At 41.7% G+C, this 22804-nt stretch overlaps 1 protein-coding gene across 1 annotated transcript; it reads right to left on the reverse strand.

The window, feature by feature from the left end:
* Nucleotides 1–2118: 2118 nt before the first annotated feature.
* Nucleotides 2119–21099, reverse strand: cabp7a (calcium binding protein 7a). The gene is made up of 5 exons (XM_030060195.1): nucleotides 20991–21099; nucleotides 5202–5345; nucleotides 4515–4627; nucleotides 3200–3350; nucleotides 2119–2249 (listed from the first exon to the last, which is right to left on the reverse strand). The coding sequence occupies exons 1-5, from the start codon at nucleotides 21097–21099 to the stop codon at nucleotides 2119–2121; spliced, it is 648 nt and encodes a 215-aa protein (XP_029916055.1).
* Nucleotides 21100–22804: the final 1705 nt, after the last annotated feature.

Below are 22804 nucleotides of genomic sequence, written 5' to 3' on the forward strand. Positions count from 1 at the left end.
CGTGTTCCCCACAGACTTGACACCTTTGACAAATTGCCCAGGTGCATCAGATAATCGTTATCCCGCCTGGCTCCGGGCGATAGGATAGTCTAATTTCGTCGCCTCTGTGAGGTGCTGGCTCTTGTGCGAGATCCAAGTTCTGGAAAGCTGCCAATACCAATCCTAAGAAGGGATATTCACAAGGTATGAATTATTTGGATCTCTATATTGCAGTGTTTTATTTTGCGGAGGGCATTTTTAAGGGCATATATCCTGTCTGTTTTCCAAAAAAAAAAAAAAAGTCTTGACCATTTAATTTATTCAAAGTAAAGAAATAAACCCAACTGGCAGATGTTAACTCTTATCAGCTGTTTGTTAAGCTTGCCCGTGTTAGGTGGCCTAATTCTCTTATCACAGATCTGTGTCCTCTCAAAGCTTTGGTTGAAGTTGGTATAATATGTATGATACAGATTGCAAATGACAGACCCGAATGCATGCACAACACTCTAAACTACACCCAGTTGGTAATCTCATATGATGGTCCACATATATTAATGTTTTATTGCAAAAGGTTCACACTATTTGGCCCCTACCTGTCTCTCCTGTAACAAATGTTTGTAAACTGGGCAGCCGCATCTGTCTGGTCTTTGTTTCTCACTGCATAAGTAGGTTTTGTCCTTTTTTTAAAATGAAAATATAAGCCAATTTTTCTGTGGTATTGCCATAGCCTTATTTATGTCTTTGGGTGATTTGAAAAGTGCTATAGACATTGTTGTTTTCTTAAAGACCGCAGCGGTTAGTAGGTCCACTGGTCATAACATTTTTCAGTTAATCATATCTGTTCAAAACACTGCGAGATGTCTATTTTACACATTTATTGCTCTATAGCAACGCGTCCAGTCGACAAGTGTAAAGACCAAAATGCATTCTGTTACATTTTCATCTTCATTATCTAATCAGTCAGTTTTAATGCATATTCTTTAAAAGGTTGGGTGGCACATTATGATACAAATGCAACGTCTTTGCTCTTCAGTGGCAGTGAGAGATGGGTCAATGGGTGCCCAGGGAGGCAAAAGGTCCATAGCTTAGCAATCATTTTTCCCGAAAGTAATTTTTTTTTTTTACGAGCATGTACTAAAGCAGCCCTTCTTGTTCATGCAGTTGAATGATTTACTTTTGCTGTGATTGGTGATACCCCGCACCACACATAATTGGTCACAGTTGTCAATAAGTAATTGAAACAGCTCTGTTACACAGTCATAATGGACAATACATTGATAAGAACTTTTACAAATGTGTCAAGACGACTGTTTATATCCATGCACTTCATGCATAGATGATGGTCATCCTCTGAGGCCTGCAAAGCTCCGCTGTGGAGTCACTTCAGAGAGAGAGTACAGTGTTTTCTGGATGTCCAGCTTGTCCATTCAGGCCTCACCACCTTCCTCCCAAAGCGCTGCTATCCTGCTTCATGACTTCATGACATCCTCTAAGCCTTCAAATTATTTTCATTTCCTTCCAAGCTGTTATTTTAACCAAGTGTTGTTTTTTTATTATTATTATTATTTGTTTGTTTTTTGAACAATGTTGCACTACTTACAATATGTCAGACCTCGCACATTATAACACTTTTCAGCCTAAAGAATGCATGTTCTCCAATAATCCTGAAATATTTTCACAAATTCTTTCTATTCAGACTCTATTTTTTTTAACCTCATGGTACACTGGACAAATACACGACTGGACAGTCACTACACATCTCTCTACAGCTGCCACCATACTGTATGCAACACTGCTCAAATGCACATAGCTATTGAATACTGATGTTGTATTATGCAGAGTGATATGTATAGTCAGCTGTCCACTTTACACCTTCCGCTGTCTCTTTGAATGTGAGGTCTTGTTTTCATTGTCCTTGAAACTGTGTAAGCTGTCAATATTTCTCGGCAGCAATATCAAATTCCTGCACGTTTAGCGTCCTTGGCGATCTCTGATTCAGACCATGCCAGTCTCAGTGTCAGCCTGTTTTATTGTTGTGTGATTGTCTTTTGTTTTTTTGTTTGTTGAGCTCTATCCTCTCGGTCTCAAGTTCGCAAGGCAGCCTTTAGATGGAAATCAAGGCCGAGAATGCTGCCACTCCTACTTCATGCCGCTTCGCAGCACCTGATTGGCTGCAATGAGCATGACGCTTATGATGAAAGCAATGGCGAAGGCGCATATCAGGCTTTTGCGCACACAAGTTTGCTTGACTTGCTGTGTTGGGCTGGAGCCTGTTGGGGGGAAAAGGCACAAAGTGGGGGCAGGGGGTAGAGAGAGAGAGGGAGAGAGAGAGAGAGAGAGAAAGAGAGAGAGAGAGAGAGAGAGAGAAAGGAACACTACCTGTGAGTCCATTGAATCAGATCTTATTTAATGCATGAAAGACATCTGATTGTCATTTCCGAATGAGAGAGCTCATCACAAAAACGTACAACTTCGTGAACACAATTATAAGGGATGAACACCTCCAGGAAAATCTGCCTTCACACCTGTATGGTACGTAACTGCATTAAGATAGAAATGTTGATTGGAATTTCCTCCAAATGAAACAACAAACAAATGGATCTGGGCCTGATCTGCATACCAAAAGTGCAAATGCAGTGCTCTGCAAAACATTTGCACTCCTTCAAAAGGTGTGGCATTAAAGGAAAAATCTCTAAAGTGAGGATATGAGTCCAAAAAAAAAAAAAAAAAAATCCTGCAGAAGCCATTTCTATCCTCAGGGGGAAAAAAGAGAGAAAGAAAAAAAAAAAACAGTCCATGCGTCTCAATTAAATGAATTTCTTTATCTGTATTTTTAAATCATACAGAGAATTGCACGGCCCCAACAAGCCTGAAACTCACATCATACCTTATTGGCCATATATGCTTCCTAAAATAATAAATAAATAAATAAAATGTAAGAAAAGAAAACACCCAGAGCTGCAGTCCTTTCTGCTATTAACTTGCAGCTCTGCTGTGCTGCAAATAACTCAGATGTCATCTTGACATCATGTCATCATCATGTTTGGCCAGTTTTCTGAATAAGAAGAAAAACACCATCAAACATCACCGAACAAAAACAAAAATGGTTCTACAAAGGTAAGGTGGTTGTCAGCAGTGTTTTAAGATGGATTTTTCTCTCTTTTTTTGTATAAGTGATGGATCTGTTCTACAAAGTATAGGAGGAGGGGATCTTCCTTACTGTCTATATCCACCTGGCAGTCTTCAGGGTTCTCTATGTGGTTCTCCTCGGTCATGATGATGTTCTCGATGTCCTTCATGGACAGGTGGTCGCAGAACGTGTCGTACAGGAGCCTCTTGAGCTCCTCCACCGTCAGCTTCTGCATATCACACTGGAGATAACACACACAGACGCACACTGCACATTAACATGAGCACAGGGATGCATGCTGTGATGGAAAATGAGCGAGGTTCTGGTCAGCTCTCAGGGCATCAGTCTGCCTGGCCTTGCTTCCTTCTGTCTGACATGCCCCAGACTTCTGTTTTTTTGGGCATGGAGACAGTATGTCTTATCAGTGCAGCTCAAAAGTAGCTCAAATGTGACCTACAGCTAGAGAGAAAATTCCCTCACACATGCGTGAAGGCACAAACGTAGCCTATATGCAAACACATACATTTGCAAAGTAAACAGATGCAGAAACACACACAAACAGCTCATGAAAAAGTTGGAAGATTTGGTTTAATGCCAGTGCATGACCTGTGCCTGTGGGGAAATCTCTTAGCTGCACTCAGCTCCTCCACTGATTTCCAACACAGCTTTCATGGAGCTCGCTGAAATGACCAGAGGCTTTGTTTGATCAGCTCAGCTGCACATGGTCAGTACCAGTTCTAGTTCTCTTTTATATAATGTTATATTAGGCTGTGCAGTTTTTGTAAGAATCTCTTCAACAGTTCAACAGTCTCTTGGGTTGCCAGGCTCCTCCGGCAGGTATTTATCTTCTGTTGTGGTTCTTTTTTTTTCTTTCTTTCTTTCTTCACTGAATGTAAGAAATCCCATAAATCCCCTATCTTTTGCTCTTGACTTTGAGCCTCAGTTTTTGACAGGCACTCTGGACTCATTATCTCGTAATCACAACAAAGGCAACTTTTGACATGAGTTATATTCCATTAATTTCTATTACACTGTCAATTTGGACAGCTGATTATCTAAAGAAGTGTCTGGAAATAAATTAATTTCTGTTTACATAAGAACCGACGTTAACACTTTAAATAATAAGACTGCCACACGCAGGCAGGAGGAGATATTAATTGAAAGCCCTGATGAAGGACACAGTTCTGTCAGAAGGGAATCCCAATCCCCTCCAAGATAAGCTCTAAACAGCCTTGTGGGTGGCAACTCCCCATTAACGATCCGGCGAATGCGGCAATTAAATTTGTTTTCCTTTAAACTTCTGGAGCTGTGGTGCGTAAATGTTTCTGCGCCTGGCAGTTTGCTGCAGAGGCATGTCTGCCTGCCTGCTTCCTCTCTAATAACTGAGTAACTGGCTAATGAGTACCTTCCAGAAGACGGAGTCAAAATCGGTGCCGTTGAACTTATCTGGCAACCCGGCCGCCGTCAGCTTCGGGCCCAGGAGAGTGACAAACTCCTCAAAGTCCACCTGGCCGTCTCCTGCGGGAGACGGGAGCAGTTGGTTTCAGTGTTTGTTATTGTTGCTTTTACTGTTTATTATAGTTGGTTTTATTATTTTTTATGGCTGGTTTTACTGCAGACTGCAGACTAGATGTGTAAGTGAATCTAAACCTCTGTACTTTGTGACTTGTGAAATAGACTGGTAGCTGCAGTAAAGTTTGTGCATGTGTGTGTGTGCATGTGTGTGTGTGTGTGTGTGTGTATGAGATAGGCAGCATACATTTGTGTGTGTGAACAAGTCTGTGTGTGCATGTGGGTGTGAATTCACATATGATACCATCATATGGATGCATATGAATGCTTGTGCACGTATAGGAGTGCATGGTGTGTATGTAGGGCACCCCGTGTGTGTGTATGTGTGTGTGCATGTGTGAGAGAGAGCACATGCGAGTGTGCATGAGAGTGTGTGCATGTATTACTGCATGTGTGTTTGTGAGCTTCCATTTCTCTGGTGGGTATATATGTAAAAGAGCATCTGTTTTAGTTTGTCAGAGTAGTGTGTGCATGTGTGTGTGTGTGTGTGTGTGTGTGTGTGTGCGTTTGTGTTTCTTACCGTCCATGTCCAGTCTCTGGATGATGACCTCCAGCTCAACCTCATTTGGCATGTAGCCCAGAGAGCGCATGGCCATGCCCAGCTCCTGCTTCGAGATGAACCCGTTCCCATCACGGTCAAACACTTTGAAGGCCTCGCGGATCTCTACAGAAAACACACACACACACAGACACACACACACAAACACACACACAAATACACACAAGCTTAAGTCTTTCAACAGAGCAGGATATGAAAGTGGGAAATGTTCCACGCACCAAAGACACATTTGTTATGCCGCATCAATGCTTGAGTCATAGTTATATGGGGGTTGGCAGGCCAGGAGAACAAATGCTACCAGTAAAATGACATATAGCTGCCAAAATAAAATTAATACCCTGCAAAAATGTGGGCAAAGATGAAACAAGGGTGCCGAGACCGGGACAAGCTGTGAACATTTTTAGGTCAGTCCTCTGAATACCACACATTCAAAATTTTATGGGGTTGAATCAGACCCATGAACATATCCACCTCATATGTGGCTCAGTTTCTTTCTCCTTCTCGCACGGGCTCTCCCCACGAAACACGTAAAAAGCATTAAAGCCATAAAATAACCTTGGAGGAGCGGGTTCTGCTGTCATAACACGCGTGATGACAATAAAGGACACACCGAGGCCTCTTGTGGGCTGATAGTGGAAGTGATGTGAATGCATTTCCTGGCGTTGCATCAGTCCAACAGGCTCTTAGAGGCCAAAAACAATTAATCATGAAAAGGTTGAATCTCTTGAATCTCGGTTATTTGAGAAAAACAAAAATACCACTTACCACCTCATGACTGGTGGCACATGGTGAAGTTCTCAATAGCCAGTAATGAGTAAATCTCCATTACTCTCTATTGCTGATTGATTTAATACAAGAGAGAGTCGGCTTACATTTGCTGTTCCAAAAAAAAAAAAAAAAAAAGATATCTGCTAACTTTTCATCAACGTTGTTCAATATTGAAATTACAAAATGAGGGCTGTGATTGTGTGAAAATGCAATTAATTTACCGTTTCTAATCACAACGTTGGTGAATACAAAGAGGTAACGTCTGAATATCCTTCTTCCAGCAAAAAGCAAATGCATAGACTATAACATCCAATCCAATTTTAGCCGTGCAGGCATGCCTTGTTTTTGTATATCTGCAGACAATGTGGGTCAGCAAAGCCGCTGGGGGAACACATCTCAGCACAGCACCATCAAGGCTAGCCCTGATAATACCAGCTGGAGTGGGACGGCAAGGAGCCGCTGTCTCCACGCAGCCTGGATAACCTCCATTCATTTAGCGGTGCTCCCTGCGGCTCTGAGCGCGGTTTCTAACTGGTCAAATCAATCAAATCAATGCAAACTTGGCCCCAGCAAACATTTGTGCATTTGTCATGTACAGATTTGTGATTTGTTTTGCTGCTTTGACTATGCTTTAAAATAAAAACACTGAAAACTTAATTCATGTTATACTGTAAAACGTTTAATAATCCTATTGGCAGTAATTAGTGTTATGAGGTTTATACAGCCTGGCTTTAAACATTCTTAACTCTTTTTAGTTTTAGTGCCTGGTATAGAACATCTTCTTAAAATAGTTACATTACTTATTACATTTTTGAAGCGGCAACTAGTAATCTGCAATCGATTGCTTTTCAAAAGTTACTATTATTACCTTTATTTACACCCTTTATTTATAATCATGAAGGCTGGCTTTCATTTACAATATCTTATGCGTCTTCAGATCACATGGTTAGTGATAATGACCATGGCTTAACAAGGAAAAGAGCGCCACCTAGAAAACTATAGGCAGAAAATCCAACAAAAAAAGAAGGAAACTGGACCCAGTGACTGACTGACAGCTGAACTCTGGGAAGTGAAAATATCACGGCAGCGAGCGCTGAGCACCACAGACCTTGGCAGCCTAAAAAATAATGATCTCGCATCTTACCAATTCAAGACCTTTACCTATAAATGAGTTATGTTTTGGAGGAGAGAACTATCTCTAATAAAAATAAAAAAAAAAATAAAAAAATGACTGAGAATTTCAGGTAGCAGAATTTTTCCAAAATAAATGTATGGTGGCATTTCGAAATGATCCCTTGCAATTTTAACCAGCAGACACAAAATAACTCCGGGACATGAATCCAATACGAAACCAAGAAGATGATGCAGCCCCCACACTCTAACAAAGTCACCGCCGTTAGAGGGAATCTTTAAGCTGTCATTTCCATTATTTCTCATACGCTGTATATATCCCTGTTTTTCGACAAAAACCTTAAACCCCCCATCCCATTGTTCCCCTCATGAATCCCTTCATTTATATGCAATAACTTTTGCCGTGAGTCACCTGCAATTTGTCACTTGTCACATCCTAATGTCAAATGCCTGATTAGCGCACAAAGGAACAGAGCAGGAGATGAATCTTAAGATACAGTTGACGCATAAAGCACAGAATCAATCTCCAGATAATCTTGTGTAATATCTTTAATCTGGATAATCTAGCATTTGTCAGAATCAGCTACTTTAAATGCATTATCATGGAGTCTAAAATAATAATGTAATGATAATTTATGCTCAGCCTGTATGTAAGGTTTAGGGAGGTGGAAAATAGTTTGCAAAAGTCCAAGCTAAAGCATTATTCATTCAGTGGATAGTGCAGCACCCCAGGTACAAAGAAATATAGTTTTGCAAATGACAAAAATATAAGAGAAGTGTGGAATGAATAATAATAATGATAATAAACACAAGTGAATGCTGAGTAATGCATAACTTCCACTAAACAATCGCCTGACAACAACAAACCTTTATGTGGGCCCAATAAAAATTCAAATGTGAATTGAAATGACTCTTTCGTTTCATGGTTTAAAACAAATTAGCTGTTGTTAAGCTACTGAACTGGAATATTAAAAGAAAAAAAAAAAAGAAACTTTTCAGCAAATCACAGCAAGTCCAAAGTCTTGTAAATGGGAATTGCTGCTCCGCTGATTTATTGGAGTGTCGGCGTAGCGATGAATGACCGAGCCTCCGGCCAAAACTCCACAGTTGACATTCTATGACAAATATTTCGTTCAAAAAAAAAAAAAAAACTAAACTAAACACAACAAACAACAACGATGGCAGGGAGATGTGTGTGTTATTGTATATGTAATGTTGTCGGAGGGCTTCAGGAAATAGTTTGCTGTAACCAAGCGCACGGCCACAGAATGGAAACCGTGCCACGAGGACAGGCCTACTTGGCGATCATGTATTACAATGGATTACAGCCGGGCATCCAATTCATAAAAGTGAGCAGAGTGACATTCACAGCAGCTATTTTTCACAGCGCTTTTCCCTCTAAAATATCTGACTGGGTGTGTAGTTGGAGTCATTGAGAGCCTGCAGATATATATTTTTTTTCTTCCCGGGGTGTGATCCTATTGTTTATAGAATAACAATACCTCAGTATCCACCTGAGGTCCCAGCTCCATCTGTTTACTTTAGGAACAGGGACTTTCCAGCAGACACTCATTGAAACAAAAAAAAAAAAAAACAACAACAACAACGGTGCTGCCTCGCGGGAGGCAAACACACGCTTAAATAAGGTGCCAGAACAATTTTAGCGAATACTCTGTCTCCCCTGAAAGCTTTATTTATTGATCAAAGGCCAGGGTGAGCAAAACAGCCACACTGGTTGGTGGTGTGCAAAGTGTGCTTTTATGTAAAATGTTTGCATTGTGTAATAAAATGCATTTCCTCCAACGTGGCACATTTGCCTAAACACGTTGTGAGAGAACTTTATTCTCCGTCACAAGCCATTAGCTGAGGAGGAAACTGCAAATGTCCTCATGCTGCACTGAAAATAAAATGTGTGGGTTACCGAGCTGAATACCCTACCCTATATAGTCATAGTTATAAATATAGCCATTACAAATGTAATATCTAAAACCCTTTAATGGCTCCATCTGAAATCAAATATAACTTGGAATAATATTAGAATGAACCCACAGCGCTCTAAAGGAGAGCAGGCTATAGCTCCAACTTGAGCAATTTATCAAAGGAGGCTGATTAATCACCTTCATTTCTCTTTTTGACCAAATGCTACAGAGATAAACCCTCAAAGAGATAACACTTTATCTTTATTATCCCCAAGAGAGACAACAATTTTCTCCTTTTCTTTTTTTTTTTTTTTTTTTTTTACTCTCTCATGATCCTCTGGGAGCCCAAATGAGCCCAATTCGCATCTCTAGAGTGAATCTGTTATAATTGAGAAATTGTGTCTGTCAAAGTTACAATTTCTCCCTCTTTGAGTACAGGCAAATGCATTGCCCAGAGCTGAGTTTCCCTCATCTGGGTCTATTGTATGTCTGCACAAATGACCTGAATTATCATGTTAAATCAAAAAAAGAGGCAATTATCAAAGTTTAACTGCCACTTAGTCATGTAGCCTTGGTGCAAACACATCCAAACTGAGGCACAGAGAATTCAGCCAACGGCGGGTCCACCTACACGCTTACAGACCAAATCACTCCTGATAAAAAAAATAACAAAGTGGATAGAGATGTTCACAGTTTTTTCAGTGCATCTTCAAAGTCATGTGATCTTTGCATCTTGTTTTGCTACATCACAAGCAGGGAGGCAGAATAAAAATCCCAAACCAGCGACGTCTTCACAGATCTTTGAGCAAATCTCCCTCCTGTCCTCCCATTCTATAAAACTTGCCGACTTTCAAAGTGGAACAAGGGGTCACACGTGCTACAGCGACGCATTTTGGGGTGTCTTCCTCCCAAAAATCCTGTTTTCTTTTTGCATGACATCATGGTTAAATCCAGGTGCTAGGAATTTACGCATTCAAACGATCTGCAATTTGTGACACCTGAGGATTATGCGCAAGGTACTGGGTTGCTTTCCATGTTTCTTAAACTAGGGATGCGCTCAGCCAACTTCCAAGAAAAAAGACCTAACTGAGAGGAAATATCTGTCCACTCCAGGAGGGGGCAGCAGTCTCAAAAATGCAAACTGGGAAGCTTCAGGATCGCGGAAAGATAAAGGGAAAAAATACCATTCGGGCTCATTTTCATGCCACTCTGAATCTGTTTAAACAATTTTGTCATGAAAATCGGAAATATGCTATATAATGTACGTGATGTAACTAGCTTGCTATCTAGTTTGCACAATGTCAACATGTCCCCCTTTCCATCTTTCTTCTCATGCCGTGATTCACTGAAAGGCTGAGCAGCTAATGAGAAAACTCTCTCTCTCTCTTGCCGACAGCCTCCAGTTGTGAGCCACACATAATCAGCTTGGCGTGTCAGGGGCTTCACCGTGTACTCTTCCCAATTTTGAACCGTCCCTCACCGTTCCTGTTTCGTGTTTCAGTTCAAAATTCATCAAAACTACATATGCAGTAAAAAATGTCAAAATGGCTTCTTTGTGACTCCAAGTATCACTGTCTCTAGCATTTCTTCCTTGTTGCTTCAGATGCATTTATTGCTTCTGGGCTCTTTCAACTGTAACTAAATCCACTCTCGGCTCAAGTTACATTTAATTCAACTTAAAGTTTACTTTTTTGGTCTGTTTTAGTAGTTCTAGTTGCAGTAAGCTTCAGAGCTGCATCCTCCTCTACATCCCTGGGACGCAGTTCCTCCACTGAGGTCCCACATGCTTTTGTTGAAAGCACGTGGTATTTGCTTTGATGTAGAAAGGTGCTTGTTGGGCTTCAAAGATATAATGCCATGCAGTCCCCTGTGGTGTGATCTGATAGAGGATGAAAAGCCCAAGTTAAGATCTGGAGCTTTGAGAGTGAAGCATCTAAGGCTGAACTCCCACAAGAGAGAAGTGCAGTGTACTCCCAGTGTACTGCTTTCTCCGTACGTTCTCTGTATCAATGAAGTGCACCGTGTCCTTCCTGCAGCTCAGAAGCACTGAATTATCGGAGAACTGTGCACACAATACTGAACTGGGCCATCATTTCAAAATACGGCTGATTCACAAAGACAAACAGAAAGTGCTTGGATCATGACTGAGGCTGAAACAGATGCACATTGTCTGGGTCGTGTTTGACATGAGATTGTGGACGAATTAGTCGAGTTTAAGCTTTTAAGATCGTGATAATCTCCGGGTGTATACATTACATAAAAGAAGAATACAATGAAACAAGCGGTCAAAAAAAAAAAAAAAAATGGGTGAAACTAACTATCTTTGTCCTCGCAGAATAGAGACACATCACATGGGAAATATTTACATGAATTTTCCAGGCACGCCTGCAGCAAAGCGTTACCCCCTTTCAGGTTAAATTTAGCATCAGTGAAAACTTTTGCTAATTACAAGCGGTGCACTTTCTAGCGAACGAGCTAATGCCGGGGCTTTTTGTAGCTGTGAAGTGTCCGTGAATGTAATCCTGGGCATGCTTCAGAGCCAGAGATCCTCTTCGCCTCAGTCAGACCTCCATCTGCTTAGGGCTCCTTTGGATCGGTAATTGCTGCACACCCACTCTTTATGTAAGACCTTAAAAAAAGAAAAAAAAAATCGATGTGTGGAAAACACCGCTTTGCCCCGTGCGCGTGTCTATGTGTGTGTGAGTGCCTGTGCATGAACCCTGGGCAACTATTTTTAAACACCCGTAGCAACCTTAATCCATCCTCAGCTGGAAAGGGGCCGACTTGGGCACCCGGAAGATTTGAATATTACCATAAAGGGCTCCTAACAAGGCTCTAGAGTATTCAAAAGGGGGTACAGCAGAGCCTAAGCCGTCTGTGTCTCAAGGAAAAGTCCCATCTTGGGGTTTGGATAGAAAAACAACCCCCCCAACACCTCCTCCAACCCCACCACCCCCCCCACCATGGTGAAACCACTTATATTGTGAAACCTGAAGAGCTCTGACCCTAGCAAGTGCCACACTGGTGTGGCAGCAAGGAGAAATTGGTGGAGAAAAGTCAGATGAAAAAAAAGGTCAAGGTGCTTTATCGTCAGTGAGGAAAAATCCCCCGCGCTAAGTTCTCAAACCCCATTTGACCTTGAGCGATTGAAGTCCGGGGAAAGGCCGTGAAATTTTCGCCTGTCTGTGTTGCGCTCGGTTCTTTTTTTTTTTTTCAGCGGGATAAAGAGTCATTGATCTGGCAGTATTTTTCTCCCTTCCTCTTATGTTTTCAAAGCGGCGAGTTTTCATCATCACAGCCGATATCAAGCTGAGCCGGGCCAATATCTTCAAGGCAAAAACCGTGAGAGCACCTCAAATAAAGGTCAGATGTGAAAAATCAAAAGTCTCCACTATGCATTACAGGCGATTCAATGCTCACTCATCAGTTCCACCAGATTACCAGCGTGCTGTCAATACTGTATACAGACCTGAGCTACTGATGCTGTTTTTCTATCAGTGTATTTTTATAGTCTGGCGTAGACTTTGCAGTATTGTTCATCAAAGTGAGAAAATATTACCCCGGAGAAACCACACAGTGCCTTGTTTGATTGAAAAGCACTTCACCTTCCAAAACTCATCACAGTTCATTTCACAGGTAATAAAGTCTGCTAGATCCACTCCTTCATGGCAATCGATCAAAATGGAAATAAATGACTTAACTCTAACCTATCCGACAGCCGTAATCGCAGGCCCTCATGCAATTCTCGGCTAATCTGCACCACATGCTTTTCCATCAAAACCCAATTCAGCAAGGTGAGGTGTCAGGTGAGATTACACAAACTGATTTATTGAGAAATTTTATGAGATGGTGGCCCTTGGCTTAATCAGGGGGACGTCAGGTTGAGAATGTCCAATATGATGAAGTTGTCGCTATCTTGAAGTCTCAATGAAATGAAAAATGACTTTTTCATATGGTTAGCTAACTGTCCAAATCACAACGTATGCCTGTTGCACAAAAGATTGCCATTTTAATTTATTTTCTTTGTATTATTGTATCAAAGTGTGATTGCTTTTACTTCCTGCGTATGTTTAGTGCATGCCAGACATTACTACCATACACAGACTTTCAGTGTCAATATTTTCACGGCAGCTCAAGTTGATTCGCAAAGGATATTTGACCACTTTTGAACGGTGTGACATCCTGCTCTGTCCTGCCTGAGCATTGTATTTCATATAAAGAGAAACAGGCGAAACTGGAAAATCAAGACACCAAATGAATGCTGTATCCTTGTGACGTTAAATCCTCCCAAAGCAGTAATGCTAGATAGCCCATGGCATCTTGACTTTGCTTTCTATTGCTCTGTCACTACACCTCCAAGGAACGGCCCATTACTGTTCACAGCTTTATCGCCATCTATGTCAAGTAGAGCCTTTTTTATGGCACGCGTATCATCCGGACAGGTTATATATTTGAGAGAGACATTTTGAAATCCATCCCCGTCTGATGGGTTGTGTAAGCAGGCCCTCCATCACACAGGTAGAGCGGGAACTGCTGAGGATTAAGCGGAGTGATGGGAAAACCTATCTGTGATTTATTATTCCCAGTCTGATTAGATACAGGGGAGATGCTGTTTCCATGGGCGTCACAGCGCCAAACATCTGTAATGTCAAGAGCCATGTAAGCTCGGTTTCTTTTTCCAAAACGATTAAACTTAATCTTCCTGTCTTGCCTGTGTATCTTTTCTCCACCCAGGGGGAACACTGCTCTTTTTCGGGTATTTTTGTTGTTAATCGCCAATGGCTCCGAGGCTTTTTCAGGCAGTTGGATAAACACGGAAAATTCTTTCAGGACAAAGACAAACATATTTCATAGCAGAGGCAACAACTTTCCATTCACTTTGTCACCGGTGAAACGTTATCTATGCATTTAGCGTCTTTGTTTTGCGGAATGAAACAACCGAGAGCCACCAAAGTCAAACATTACCAAAGTCCCATCCTGACACAGTGAATCCTGCAGAGAGCAAGGGCATTATATTCGTTTTACTTTGGAGTAATTATATAATGACAGCAGTCAGGGTGCTGCCGATGGCGCATGTCTGTCTTCTTTGTTAAATGCTGACAAAAGACGGCTGGGTTATAAACAGATGTTTGCCAGGCACTTCATATTGTCAGAAGGGTTTGACAGGCAAAAAGAGGAAATGTAATAGCCTTGGAAATGGAAATACGGCTCATTTCTTTGTTGTACTCACCTCCATATCCCCCTCTTCTCATCAATTTAATTCCTGTTGCAGGGTTTGACTCATAAACCTTTTGCTGCTTTGCTTTAATGAATAAGTCAGTATGTATGTTTTCTCATCAGGGGTCAATAACTACTGTATAAGCAAAGGAAAAGCTGTTTAGTATGCAAGTGGAAGTAAACAGTTTGTTCTGGGTGTTCAATTTAGATACATAATGAAGTGTTTTTTTTTTTTTTTTTCCTGAATGAGAACATAAATTGAACTAATTCTCACTTCCGAGTAGAGCAAAACACACTAATAGCACTCGGTAGCTGAAATAAACAGCAGAGACAAGTGTTTGTTTTTTTTTATTTAGCAAATTTGGACCTTTTCCACATGCTGCAATTCTGAAAATGAGCCAGCACGTCCTTTTCCCATCGTGATTGGTCATTTTGTTGTATGTTGCTGTTGTTGATGTCCAAGTCTTCATAGCAGTGTTATGCTTTAAAATGGTTGCAGTTGACCCCTTGAAAGCACGCCCCCACAACACCCACTAATTCTGCACAAGCAGTATGCTATGTGCATAATTTCAGTCTTGCCAAGCAGATGCCGGTATCTTTAAATATCTTCATTTGTATTCATGTAAGTATTTCCAGAGAAATGGAAGTCAACTCTCCACCTCAGGGTGAAAGAATGAGTCATGTGCTGCAGCTACAGTAGGAGTCGAGCAGAGACACCAAGATAGCCTTACAGGCTGTTTATGCCATTAGAAAAATAGTGGTGTCAGTGTTTTTCTGAGCAACTGTCAGTCAAAGTGATTTGCTAAAGGCCGACAAACTTTGCCGAGGGAATAAAGCTGAAACCTTGAAAAAGGAGCCCGAAAAACATGTGTCATTCGGCTTTACTGCTGAATGCAACCCGCTTTCAAAAGCAAACCAAGGAGTGGAAGTCGGAATCTCTTAAGAATAACATCCTTAAAGATTAGCAAGTATTCATGACTCATTGAGGCAAATACAGAATCATTCCCCAAGTCCTATTATTCTGATCACTTCCTGTTTGCAATGTGTCAGTTTCCTGTCTCTGGGGGGGGTGACAGCCCAATCTGTTTTTGATCTTGAGACGAGGAAAGCCCCCTCACTGCGCCTCAAGCGTGAGCAAATGGAGGAGATACTTTGTAGACTGTGTTGATTTCAATTACTCCAGACAGTTACTTGGTGAGTGTAAAACGCTCCTTGAGAGGTTTGTCCCCAATGGGCCTCTGTGACAGGTTTGGCTCCGAAAAAACACTTGCATGTTCCTTTTGACAGCGATTAAGAGAAGGCTTTCATGCCTCTACCAAACGCCCAAAGCTGGAACTGGAACTGAGTGGGGGGGGAAAAAAGCGTAAAAGTAGAATTTAAAATGTTAGTAGATATCAAAGGATAATTTCGGTTGTACATTTCATACCTTTTTTTTAATCTAAAGACTGTAGTTTCTTCTGATTCCATCTGTTCTGCTGTCCTCAGGGTAGGCTTCCCACCTCAAATATGACATAAATTAAATGCAAGTGCCATATCAATGAAGCAAATTCTCCTGGCTCATCTTCTCCCCATATTTGCATATCAGTACATTTTATATTCATATAAAATGTTACAAAATAAAATGGAAGCTTTTCGCCTTGTGTATAATTTGTATAAGGGATATGGCTTGTCATTTTGCAAAACAGATTAACATTGCAGATTACCACGGCAATGCAAAGTTTAGTTTTTTGCTATAAATGAACAGAAATTAAATGGCTGCTGTAGACTTTTTTGGGCATAAAGAACGATCATACTAATGCCTTATGCTGGATGTAAGAACCCTCTTACACATTAATACAGTTTTATCTTTCATTTTTTCAGTATTTTAAACGGTTAAAAAGCCCACTTTTATACGCTCGGTCTGTTATCCCATTGTTCACCTCGTGCTAGCAGCTCATTCATGTATGTCAATTGGATTGGCTTAGCTTAATGAGATAATTTATTGATTACTGAAGGAGAAATTCTGTTTTCACTCCACTCCCATAAGAATTAATGACTGTTTGGAACAACATGGGGTAAGTGGGTACACTCCGAGCACAGCGAGCGAGGTGTGTCTGACTGGGAAAGCTCTCTGGAGGATTCAGCCACAAAAAAATAGTGGAATTTGGGTCCATTTTTTTTCCTTTTTGCAGTGAATACTAATATCCAACTTCCCTTGAACCGCTCAGATAGCATACGCTGAGAGTGACAAGAGACGTGTGAATGAATGGCAGACAGATATGACAATGAGAATATGTATTTCTGTCCATTTGAACTGCTGTGATAAAGCTTTTGCTGTGCAATTTTGAGAGTAGGAAAAAAACACAATGAAAGGAAAGTTAGCACAAATCTGAACTCAAATGATAAAATGTGTTGTTCTACCGAGCATAATCCCATTGAAAAGAACCAAGCATTCTGCTCCTGTCTCATCTTAGTTGTGTATTTACCGAAAACTACTGGCATCATTTTACATGATCCTCAGTCTGGGACCCGTACAAATGCTTTAAGCTCAGCCTTGGGACTATTTTGAATGTGCTTCCAATATGGATGTTGTAAGGCAGTGTGGAAATGGCCAACCCACTTAATTCCACCTGCAGTGATACTGACACTGAGCTCTGCATGTGTATATGTGTGTGTGTGTATTTGTGCATGTGTGTGTTAGTGGTGGAGGTGGCCTAAATATATTGTGCTGCCATAATATGACCAGCCCTTTTTTTCTGCCCTCTTATGTGGGTGGAGGCACGGAGAATAGAGTCCAATTCAATTTGCGCCCGTATCAGTGTACATTAAGGCACTTGATCTCACCTTGCACCCTCTGCTCCACACACACACATAGACACACACTCTTATCGTGCATCAAAAAAAAGGGGGAAAAAAGCATTTTGTTCCGATTATAGCTTTGACAGCCTTCTCCACAGCTGAGTATGGTGACAGTGGTCCATTCCCTAATGTGTCCACACCGGTAATTGAAAATCAAGTCCTTGGCTGTATGTGCTATTAGGGCTTGCACCAAGATCCCTTTACATGCACATGCACACACATATACACACACACGCACATGCACGCACAAAAACACTAATGTGTAATTTCAGTGTGTGACAAAGCTCTCGCTCCCAGATGGCCTGATGGCTGATGTATGTGACATCTCAATTCTCGTCCATCTCTCAGAAGATCTGAGCGATCACATGACACGGAGAATATCCCTCGAGTGTTAAGTCTCTCATCAATTAAACATTTCCAAAAAATTCACCTCTCTCATACTATGACAGACAGGCTCTCAAATTGTTCAACACATATTAAAGAGGCGTTACATAATTTAGTATTTTTATCAGCATCTATCGAACAAGGAATCGCAACACTGACAGGTCTCTGGCACAGCTTACACTGAACTACAAACGACAAAAATGATAAAGTCACATTTTCACAAAAGAAGGAATAAGAAAGCTAATTGGATCTGACGTGTAGTGAAAGGTTAATATATCACAACATAATATAAAGCGACATAATATTGTTCTCTCATTTCTTTTTTTGGCACAACACCAAAATGTGTCGTGACGCCAGACACTCGCCTGTGGCATCGTCCTCCAATCTTTGACCAGGTGACAAAAGAATCGCAGGTGCAAAAGTGAGTTTTGAAAGCCCCAAATCTCACAACTAAAATAACTATTCAGTTATTGGTTCTGATCAGCAAACCTATCATCCCCCTGCACTCATAGTCATTTTGTGGTATAGCTTAGTATAAATCTTAATGCGCTTTTACTAGAAATCTGTGTAGTGGCTGAACACCAAAAAGCTGAAGATTCTCAGTGGATAAATCTAACAACATCCTGTCTCAGCGGTGACACTGCCTGTTTCACAACCTGTAGGCGTCCACTGAAATAAAGATGGCCCTCGCATGGGAACACTAATGCTCTACAACAGCTGGAAAAGGCTCTGTCACTGTTGTTAACAGTGCAGAGTCCCCCTCTCTCTCTCCTACTCTCTCCCTGAAGCAGCCTATTGTTTAGCCAGCCAAGCTGCCACTGACTTGGGCTGTGTAGCTCCAACGGCTCACTTCATTGTGTGTCTCTGTAACTGCCGCAAGTGGTTTTGACTCGTTGGACAAGGTCAAAATGAAATGTTGTCTAGTCAACACAGCCCAGGCCCACTGTATATTAAAGAGGGATCTCCCAACCCAAAACCAGCACCTCCCCCAACCCCACCGCCATCCTGCAATCAGAACAGATGAGTAGGACTGAAATATGAGACGCCAATCTTTTTACTGTGCAAAATAGATTTCTTTGATGGCAAGGCCCCTTTACACTGGAAGTCGTGTTTGACAATAAAGCTCTGAGCTGTACGTGTTTGACAGTGCTGACTGATGCAATGTTGTAATCATCCGGATGACATCATGAGATGATCGAGTTTGGAGCTGACATGTTGAGCCTATACTTTTATCACTTGGTCTGTCTGCTGGAAATCAAGGCGAGAAAAGGCAATGGAGCATAATATAGGTGGAATGGCGCCTCAAATCAGCCCAGCTCCTCCTTGTCATTTTGGTATATTACGAGTGTTTTGACTACTGTGGAGTGGGGGGTTTGTAAAAGGTATTTAGGGTGTTCGTATTATACCACATAAACCATCAACTGGGAGTTGGAGCTGATTCATATTTGCCCCCCTCCAGCCAGGTTTTCCAATTAAAATCAAGATTGAGCAGCATCACACAGTATTTCCCTGCCTATATTGTTGTGTACACGCATGTGCATATGGATGTGCATGTGTGTCTTTGCATGTACTCTGGATGCATGCCTCTACATGAATGAGAGACAGAAGGAAGACAGAGTGAAGGACAGAGAGAAAGAGATAAAGAGACAGAGAGAGAAAGAGACAAAGAGACAGAGAGAGAGAGAGAGAGAGAAAGAGAGAGAGAAGGAAAGTGTGCATTTACATCAGTGCATTGTGTGTGACTGTATTCCGCATGTGTTTGCGCAGTGTGTGTGTGTGTGTGTGTGTGTGTGTGTGTGTGTGTGTGTGTGTTGAGTAAAAAAAAATTGCAAATCCAGGTTCAATTAATGGTTCATTTCTGGTCTCTCCCCAGGAATTTCTGCACCATTGCGCGCTGACAAGACTTCTTGCAAAACCCAGCCTGTCGCACACGCTGTCATTCACACATATGCATTATTTCAATCATGGCCTAATCAGAAGCGCTTCAGCTCTGTAATGTACTTCTGCCATGACACCTTACATCCATCTAAAGACATCCTCTGGGACCTGAGCACTGGCTTCACTGAATCAGCCCTGCAAAGCAATCCAGTCAGTCTAATCTAGCCATTTAAAACAACAAAACAGCTCTTATGCATGGATAGAGGGCTTGGCTTGTAGTCACAGCTGTGCTTTGTTTTCTAGACAGTGTAAATAAAGTTGAAGCATATTAATATGGGGACTATAATGAGTCGTGCAGAAAACAATTCAGTCAACAAGGATGCGTCAGCTACCTTACAGCATCACCACACCGAAAACATGGCCGCAACTCAACAACTCCCAGTGCCATCACACAGGCTTGGGGACTTCAGCAATTTCCCTGCGGTTCCTGTATGGTAATGTGCAGATGATGAAGGTTCATGCCACAAATGCCCCTCACATGAATATTCTAGCAAAATTGGAAGGCAACTTGTTTGGAACAGTTTGTCCATGTGTTTTCCCTTGTTTATCAAAGATGTTACTTTTGCCATAGGGCAATATCTCAATTTACCATTAGCATTTATAATTATGAAGGATGATGTGGTGGAAATAAATTTTATTCAGGCAGTTAAAATGTGATTTACTTTGGATGCTGAAAGTCATTCAAACAGCAGTGATCCTGAGATTTCAGGGTCCCCTGAAAATATGTAAGATCACAAACTTATAGACCATAAAACCACAAGAAAGCACTACTAAGTCAGACATTTGGGGCCCTTTAGCTCAGGGCCCCATGAAGCACTACCATATTTCCACCCAGCTGCTTGTGTTCCTGCTACTTAGACCCAGAAACATCACAGCTGTCCACAAGAAGCAATGTTTTCAGCAACATTTCATGGCAGGGAAGGTGCATGAATGCTGAAATTTTAAACAAATCATTTCCACACAGAGGGATATGTGACCACTCACTACAGAATGAGCGTCAAGGGTCTCATCTAATGGAATCAGTCCTTGTATATAAAGGCACAAAATTGGAAAAAAAAAAAAAAAAAAAAAAAAAAAAAAGAGAGAGAGAGAGAGAAAGAGAGAGAAATCATTCTGTGCTGCTGATAACAAGAGGGCTTCTTTACAATCTGTAACACTGGTTATCTTTGCTCATTTTGCTTCCAGCAGATATAAACCAAAATCAGAGAGGGGGAAAAAAGGATGAGTGGAAATAAATATATGAATCCAAAAGGCCTACAATATACCTTTTTTATATGAATCCATAATTTGATATCTGTATTGGCAGACTAGATGAGGTCTCTGAAAGCCTGGCAAGCGCTGTCCAAGGTCCTGACCGCGCGTCTGTTTGAATGAGCTCCTATCGCGGGCGCTGACCACAAAGTGAGCTCAATGCATGGCAATGACACCCTAACATTTACCATTACAGCATAAGCCTTTAATGAATAAAGAACCTCTGGAGGCGTGGAGTTACTCAGTGCCATAAATCGCCTTATTAACTGCCCCGTAAGCTGTTCATCAAGAGGTAACATCTCACCTTCAACTTCGTCTTCAGGCAGGTTAACAGGGGCGCTGTAGGAGAGAATGTCAGGGATGGTGCAAATTCCCCGGTACATCAAAGTGGATGTGACTGGATGCATCGGCATGACTGCGACCTTTGGGTGCCACTTGCGCCCTCCTCATATAGAAATGCCTAAAGAGAGGCTCCCAACTTCCCCCCACTGTCAACGAGGGAAGGGAGAAGTGTGTCCATGGATGGAGGCAGGGGGATGCGATGGGAAACGGTGAATTCCGCAGGGTGTCCTGACCGCTGAAATCTTCTTTTTGGTCAACGAATAGCAGAGCTGAGAAGAGCAGAGGCAAACAAAAAATAAAAAAAAAACTGAGTGGAATGTCTTACCTCATTGCAATTTGTGCATTTGTATGAAATTCGATTTGCTGATCAATGCAAGTCACTAGATGCACTAGATAGCAAACTACCTCAGACGCAGACAATGCGCACATAATATATTAACATCAAGCCAGACAAGCTCTACATCTTCAGCAAAACAAAGTAGCACAGCCTCGCGTTTTCTCTCACTGAGGTGAAACCGATCAACCGAGAGAAAGCCGTAGCTCATCAATCCACTGCTTTTAGTCCCACCGTTTGTCTGATGCAGGCAAATTCATGCATCCACTTGTTGGATACGTGCGCTCACTTGACGCACCCCGTCCTTATTCGAACCAACAAGCTTGATATACTCCACAGAAACGGAATTCTTGACTGAAAAGGGTCTGGGGGAAGCCTAAAAAAAATCAAAACTGGTCTTGTGGAAGCATAGGAATTTTAAGTGTCAGCGCGTGAGGCTCCTCGTGAACAGTATGCGCCTGCTCGCTCTTAATTGGCCATGGGCACGGGGGCGCATTGCGATCCAGTTGTCCAAGACAGTGTTTTGTGGAAGGCAAGCTGTGTGTGTAGCAGATATGTATAGTCAGCCTCCTCTCTTCCCTCTCTCTCTCTCATACATAAACCCGCACACATCCTACACACAGTCTCTGTCATGGGTGTAGGCAACCCCCCTCCTCCCCTCTCTCTCTCTTCTCCTTGTTCATTCTCAATTCCGCTCGTCGTGCGTCCTGCATCCCGGTTACTCCCGGTCCCCTGGTGCTACACCAGCACTGTAAAGTGTGATTAATGACCGTTTTGGGCGTATATATTTGACCCCCCGCATCCCCCGCGGTTTGGTGTTTCTCTGAAAAAAGATTTAGTTAACTCTATGCGCTTACTACTGATGTTGATGACTGCTGACCACATGTAGTCCATTTGAATTATTGCTATAATGCGAAACTGAGTGTGTTAACAGTCATACTGCACCAGCAAATTTGAGCGGCTTGACTAAAAAACATTTTTAGGGCAAGGGAAAATTCCGCATGCGTAACAGAGGGAAATCTTTAATTGTGTGTGTGTGTGTGTGTGTGTGAGAGAGAGAGAGAGAGAGAGAGAGAGAGAGAGAGGGACAAAGAGAGTTAAAATTCTCCTTACCTTTTCACTTTCAAAATCTCCAATTGTATGCCTTGTTGCACCACTATCTCGACAGGGAAACCATTTGAAATGAAATGCTGTACTTTTCAATTGACATGGTTGGCTAAGTAGTTCTGGGAATGATGGTGGAGGGTTACACTCACTGGAGCCACTTGAATTTTTTATTGTCACAACACAATGCCTATTCTCATATCAATAAATCCCCGAATTCCATTCATTTTTCAGTAACAATGCTGTTGAGTTCAAATTGACAGTGTTTTTTTTTTCTTTCTTCCTTCCTTTCTTTCTTTCTTTCTTTCTTCCTCTTCCAACATGGCAGCAACTGTTGT

This window comes from Myripristis murdjan, chromosome 9, assembly GCF_902150065.1.
Source record: "Myripristis murdjan chromosome 9, fMyrMur1.1, whole genome shotgun sequence".
In the NCBI taxonomy this organism is placed as follows: domain Eukaryota; kingdom Metazoa; phylum Chordata; class Actinopteri; order Holocentriformes; family Holocentridae; genus Myripristis; species Myripristis murdjan.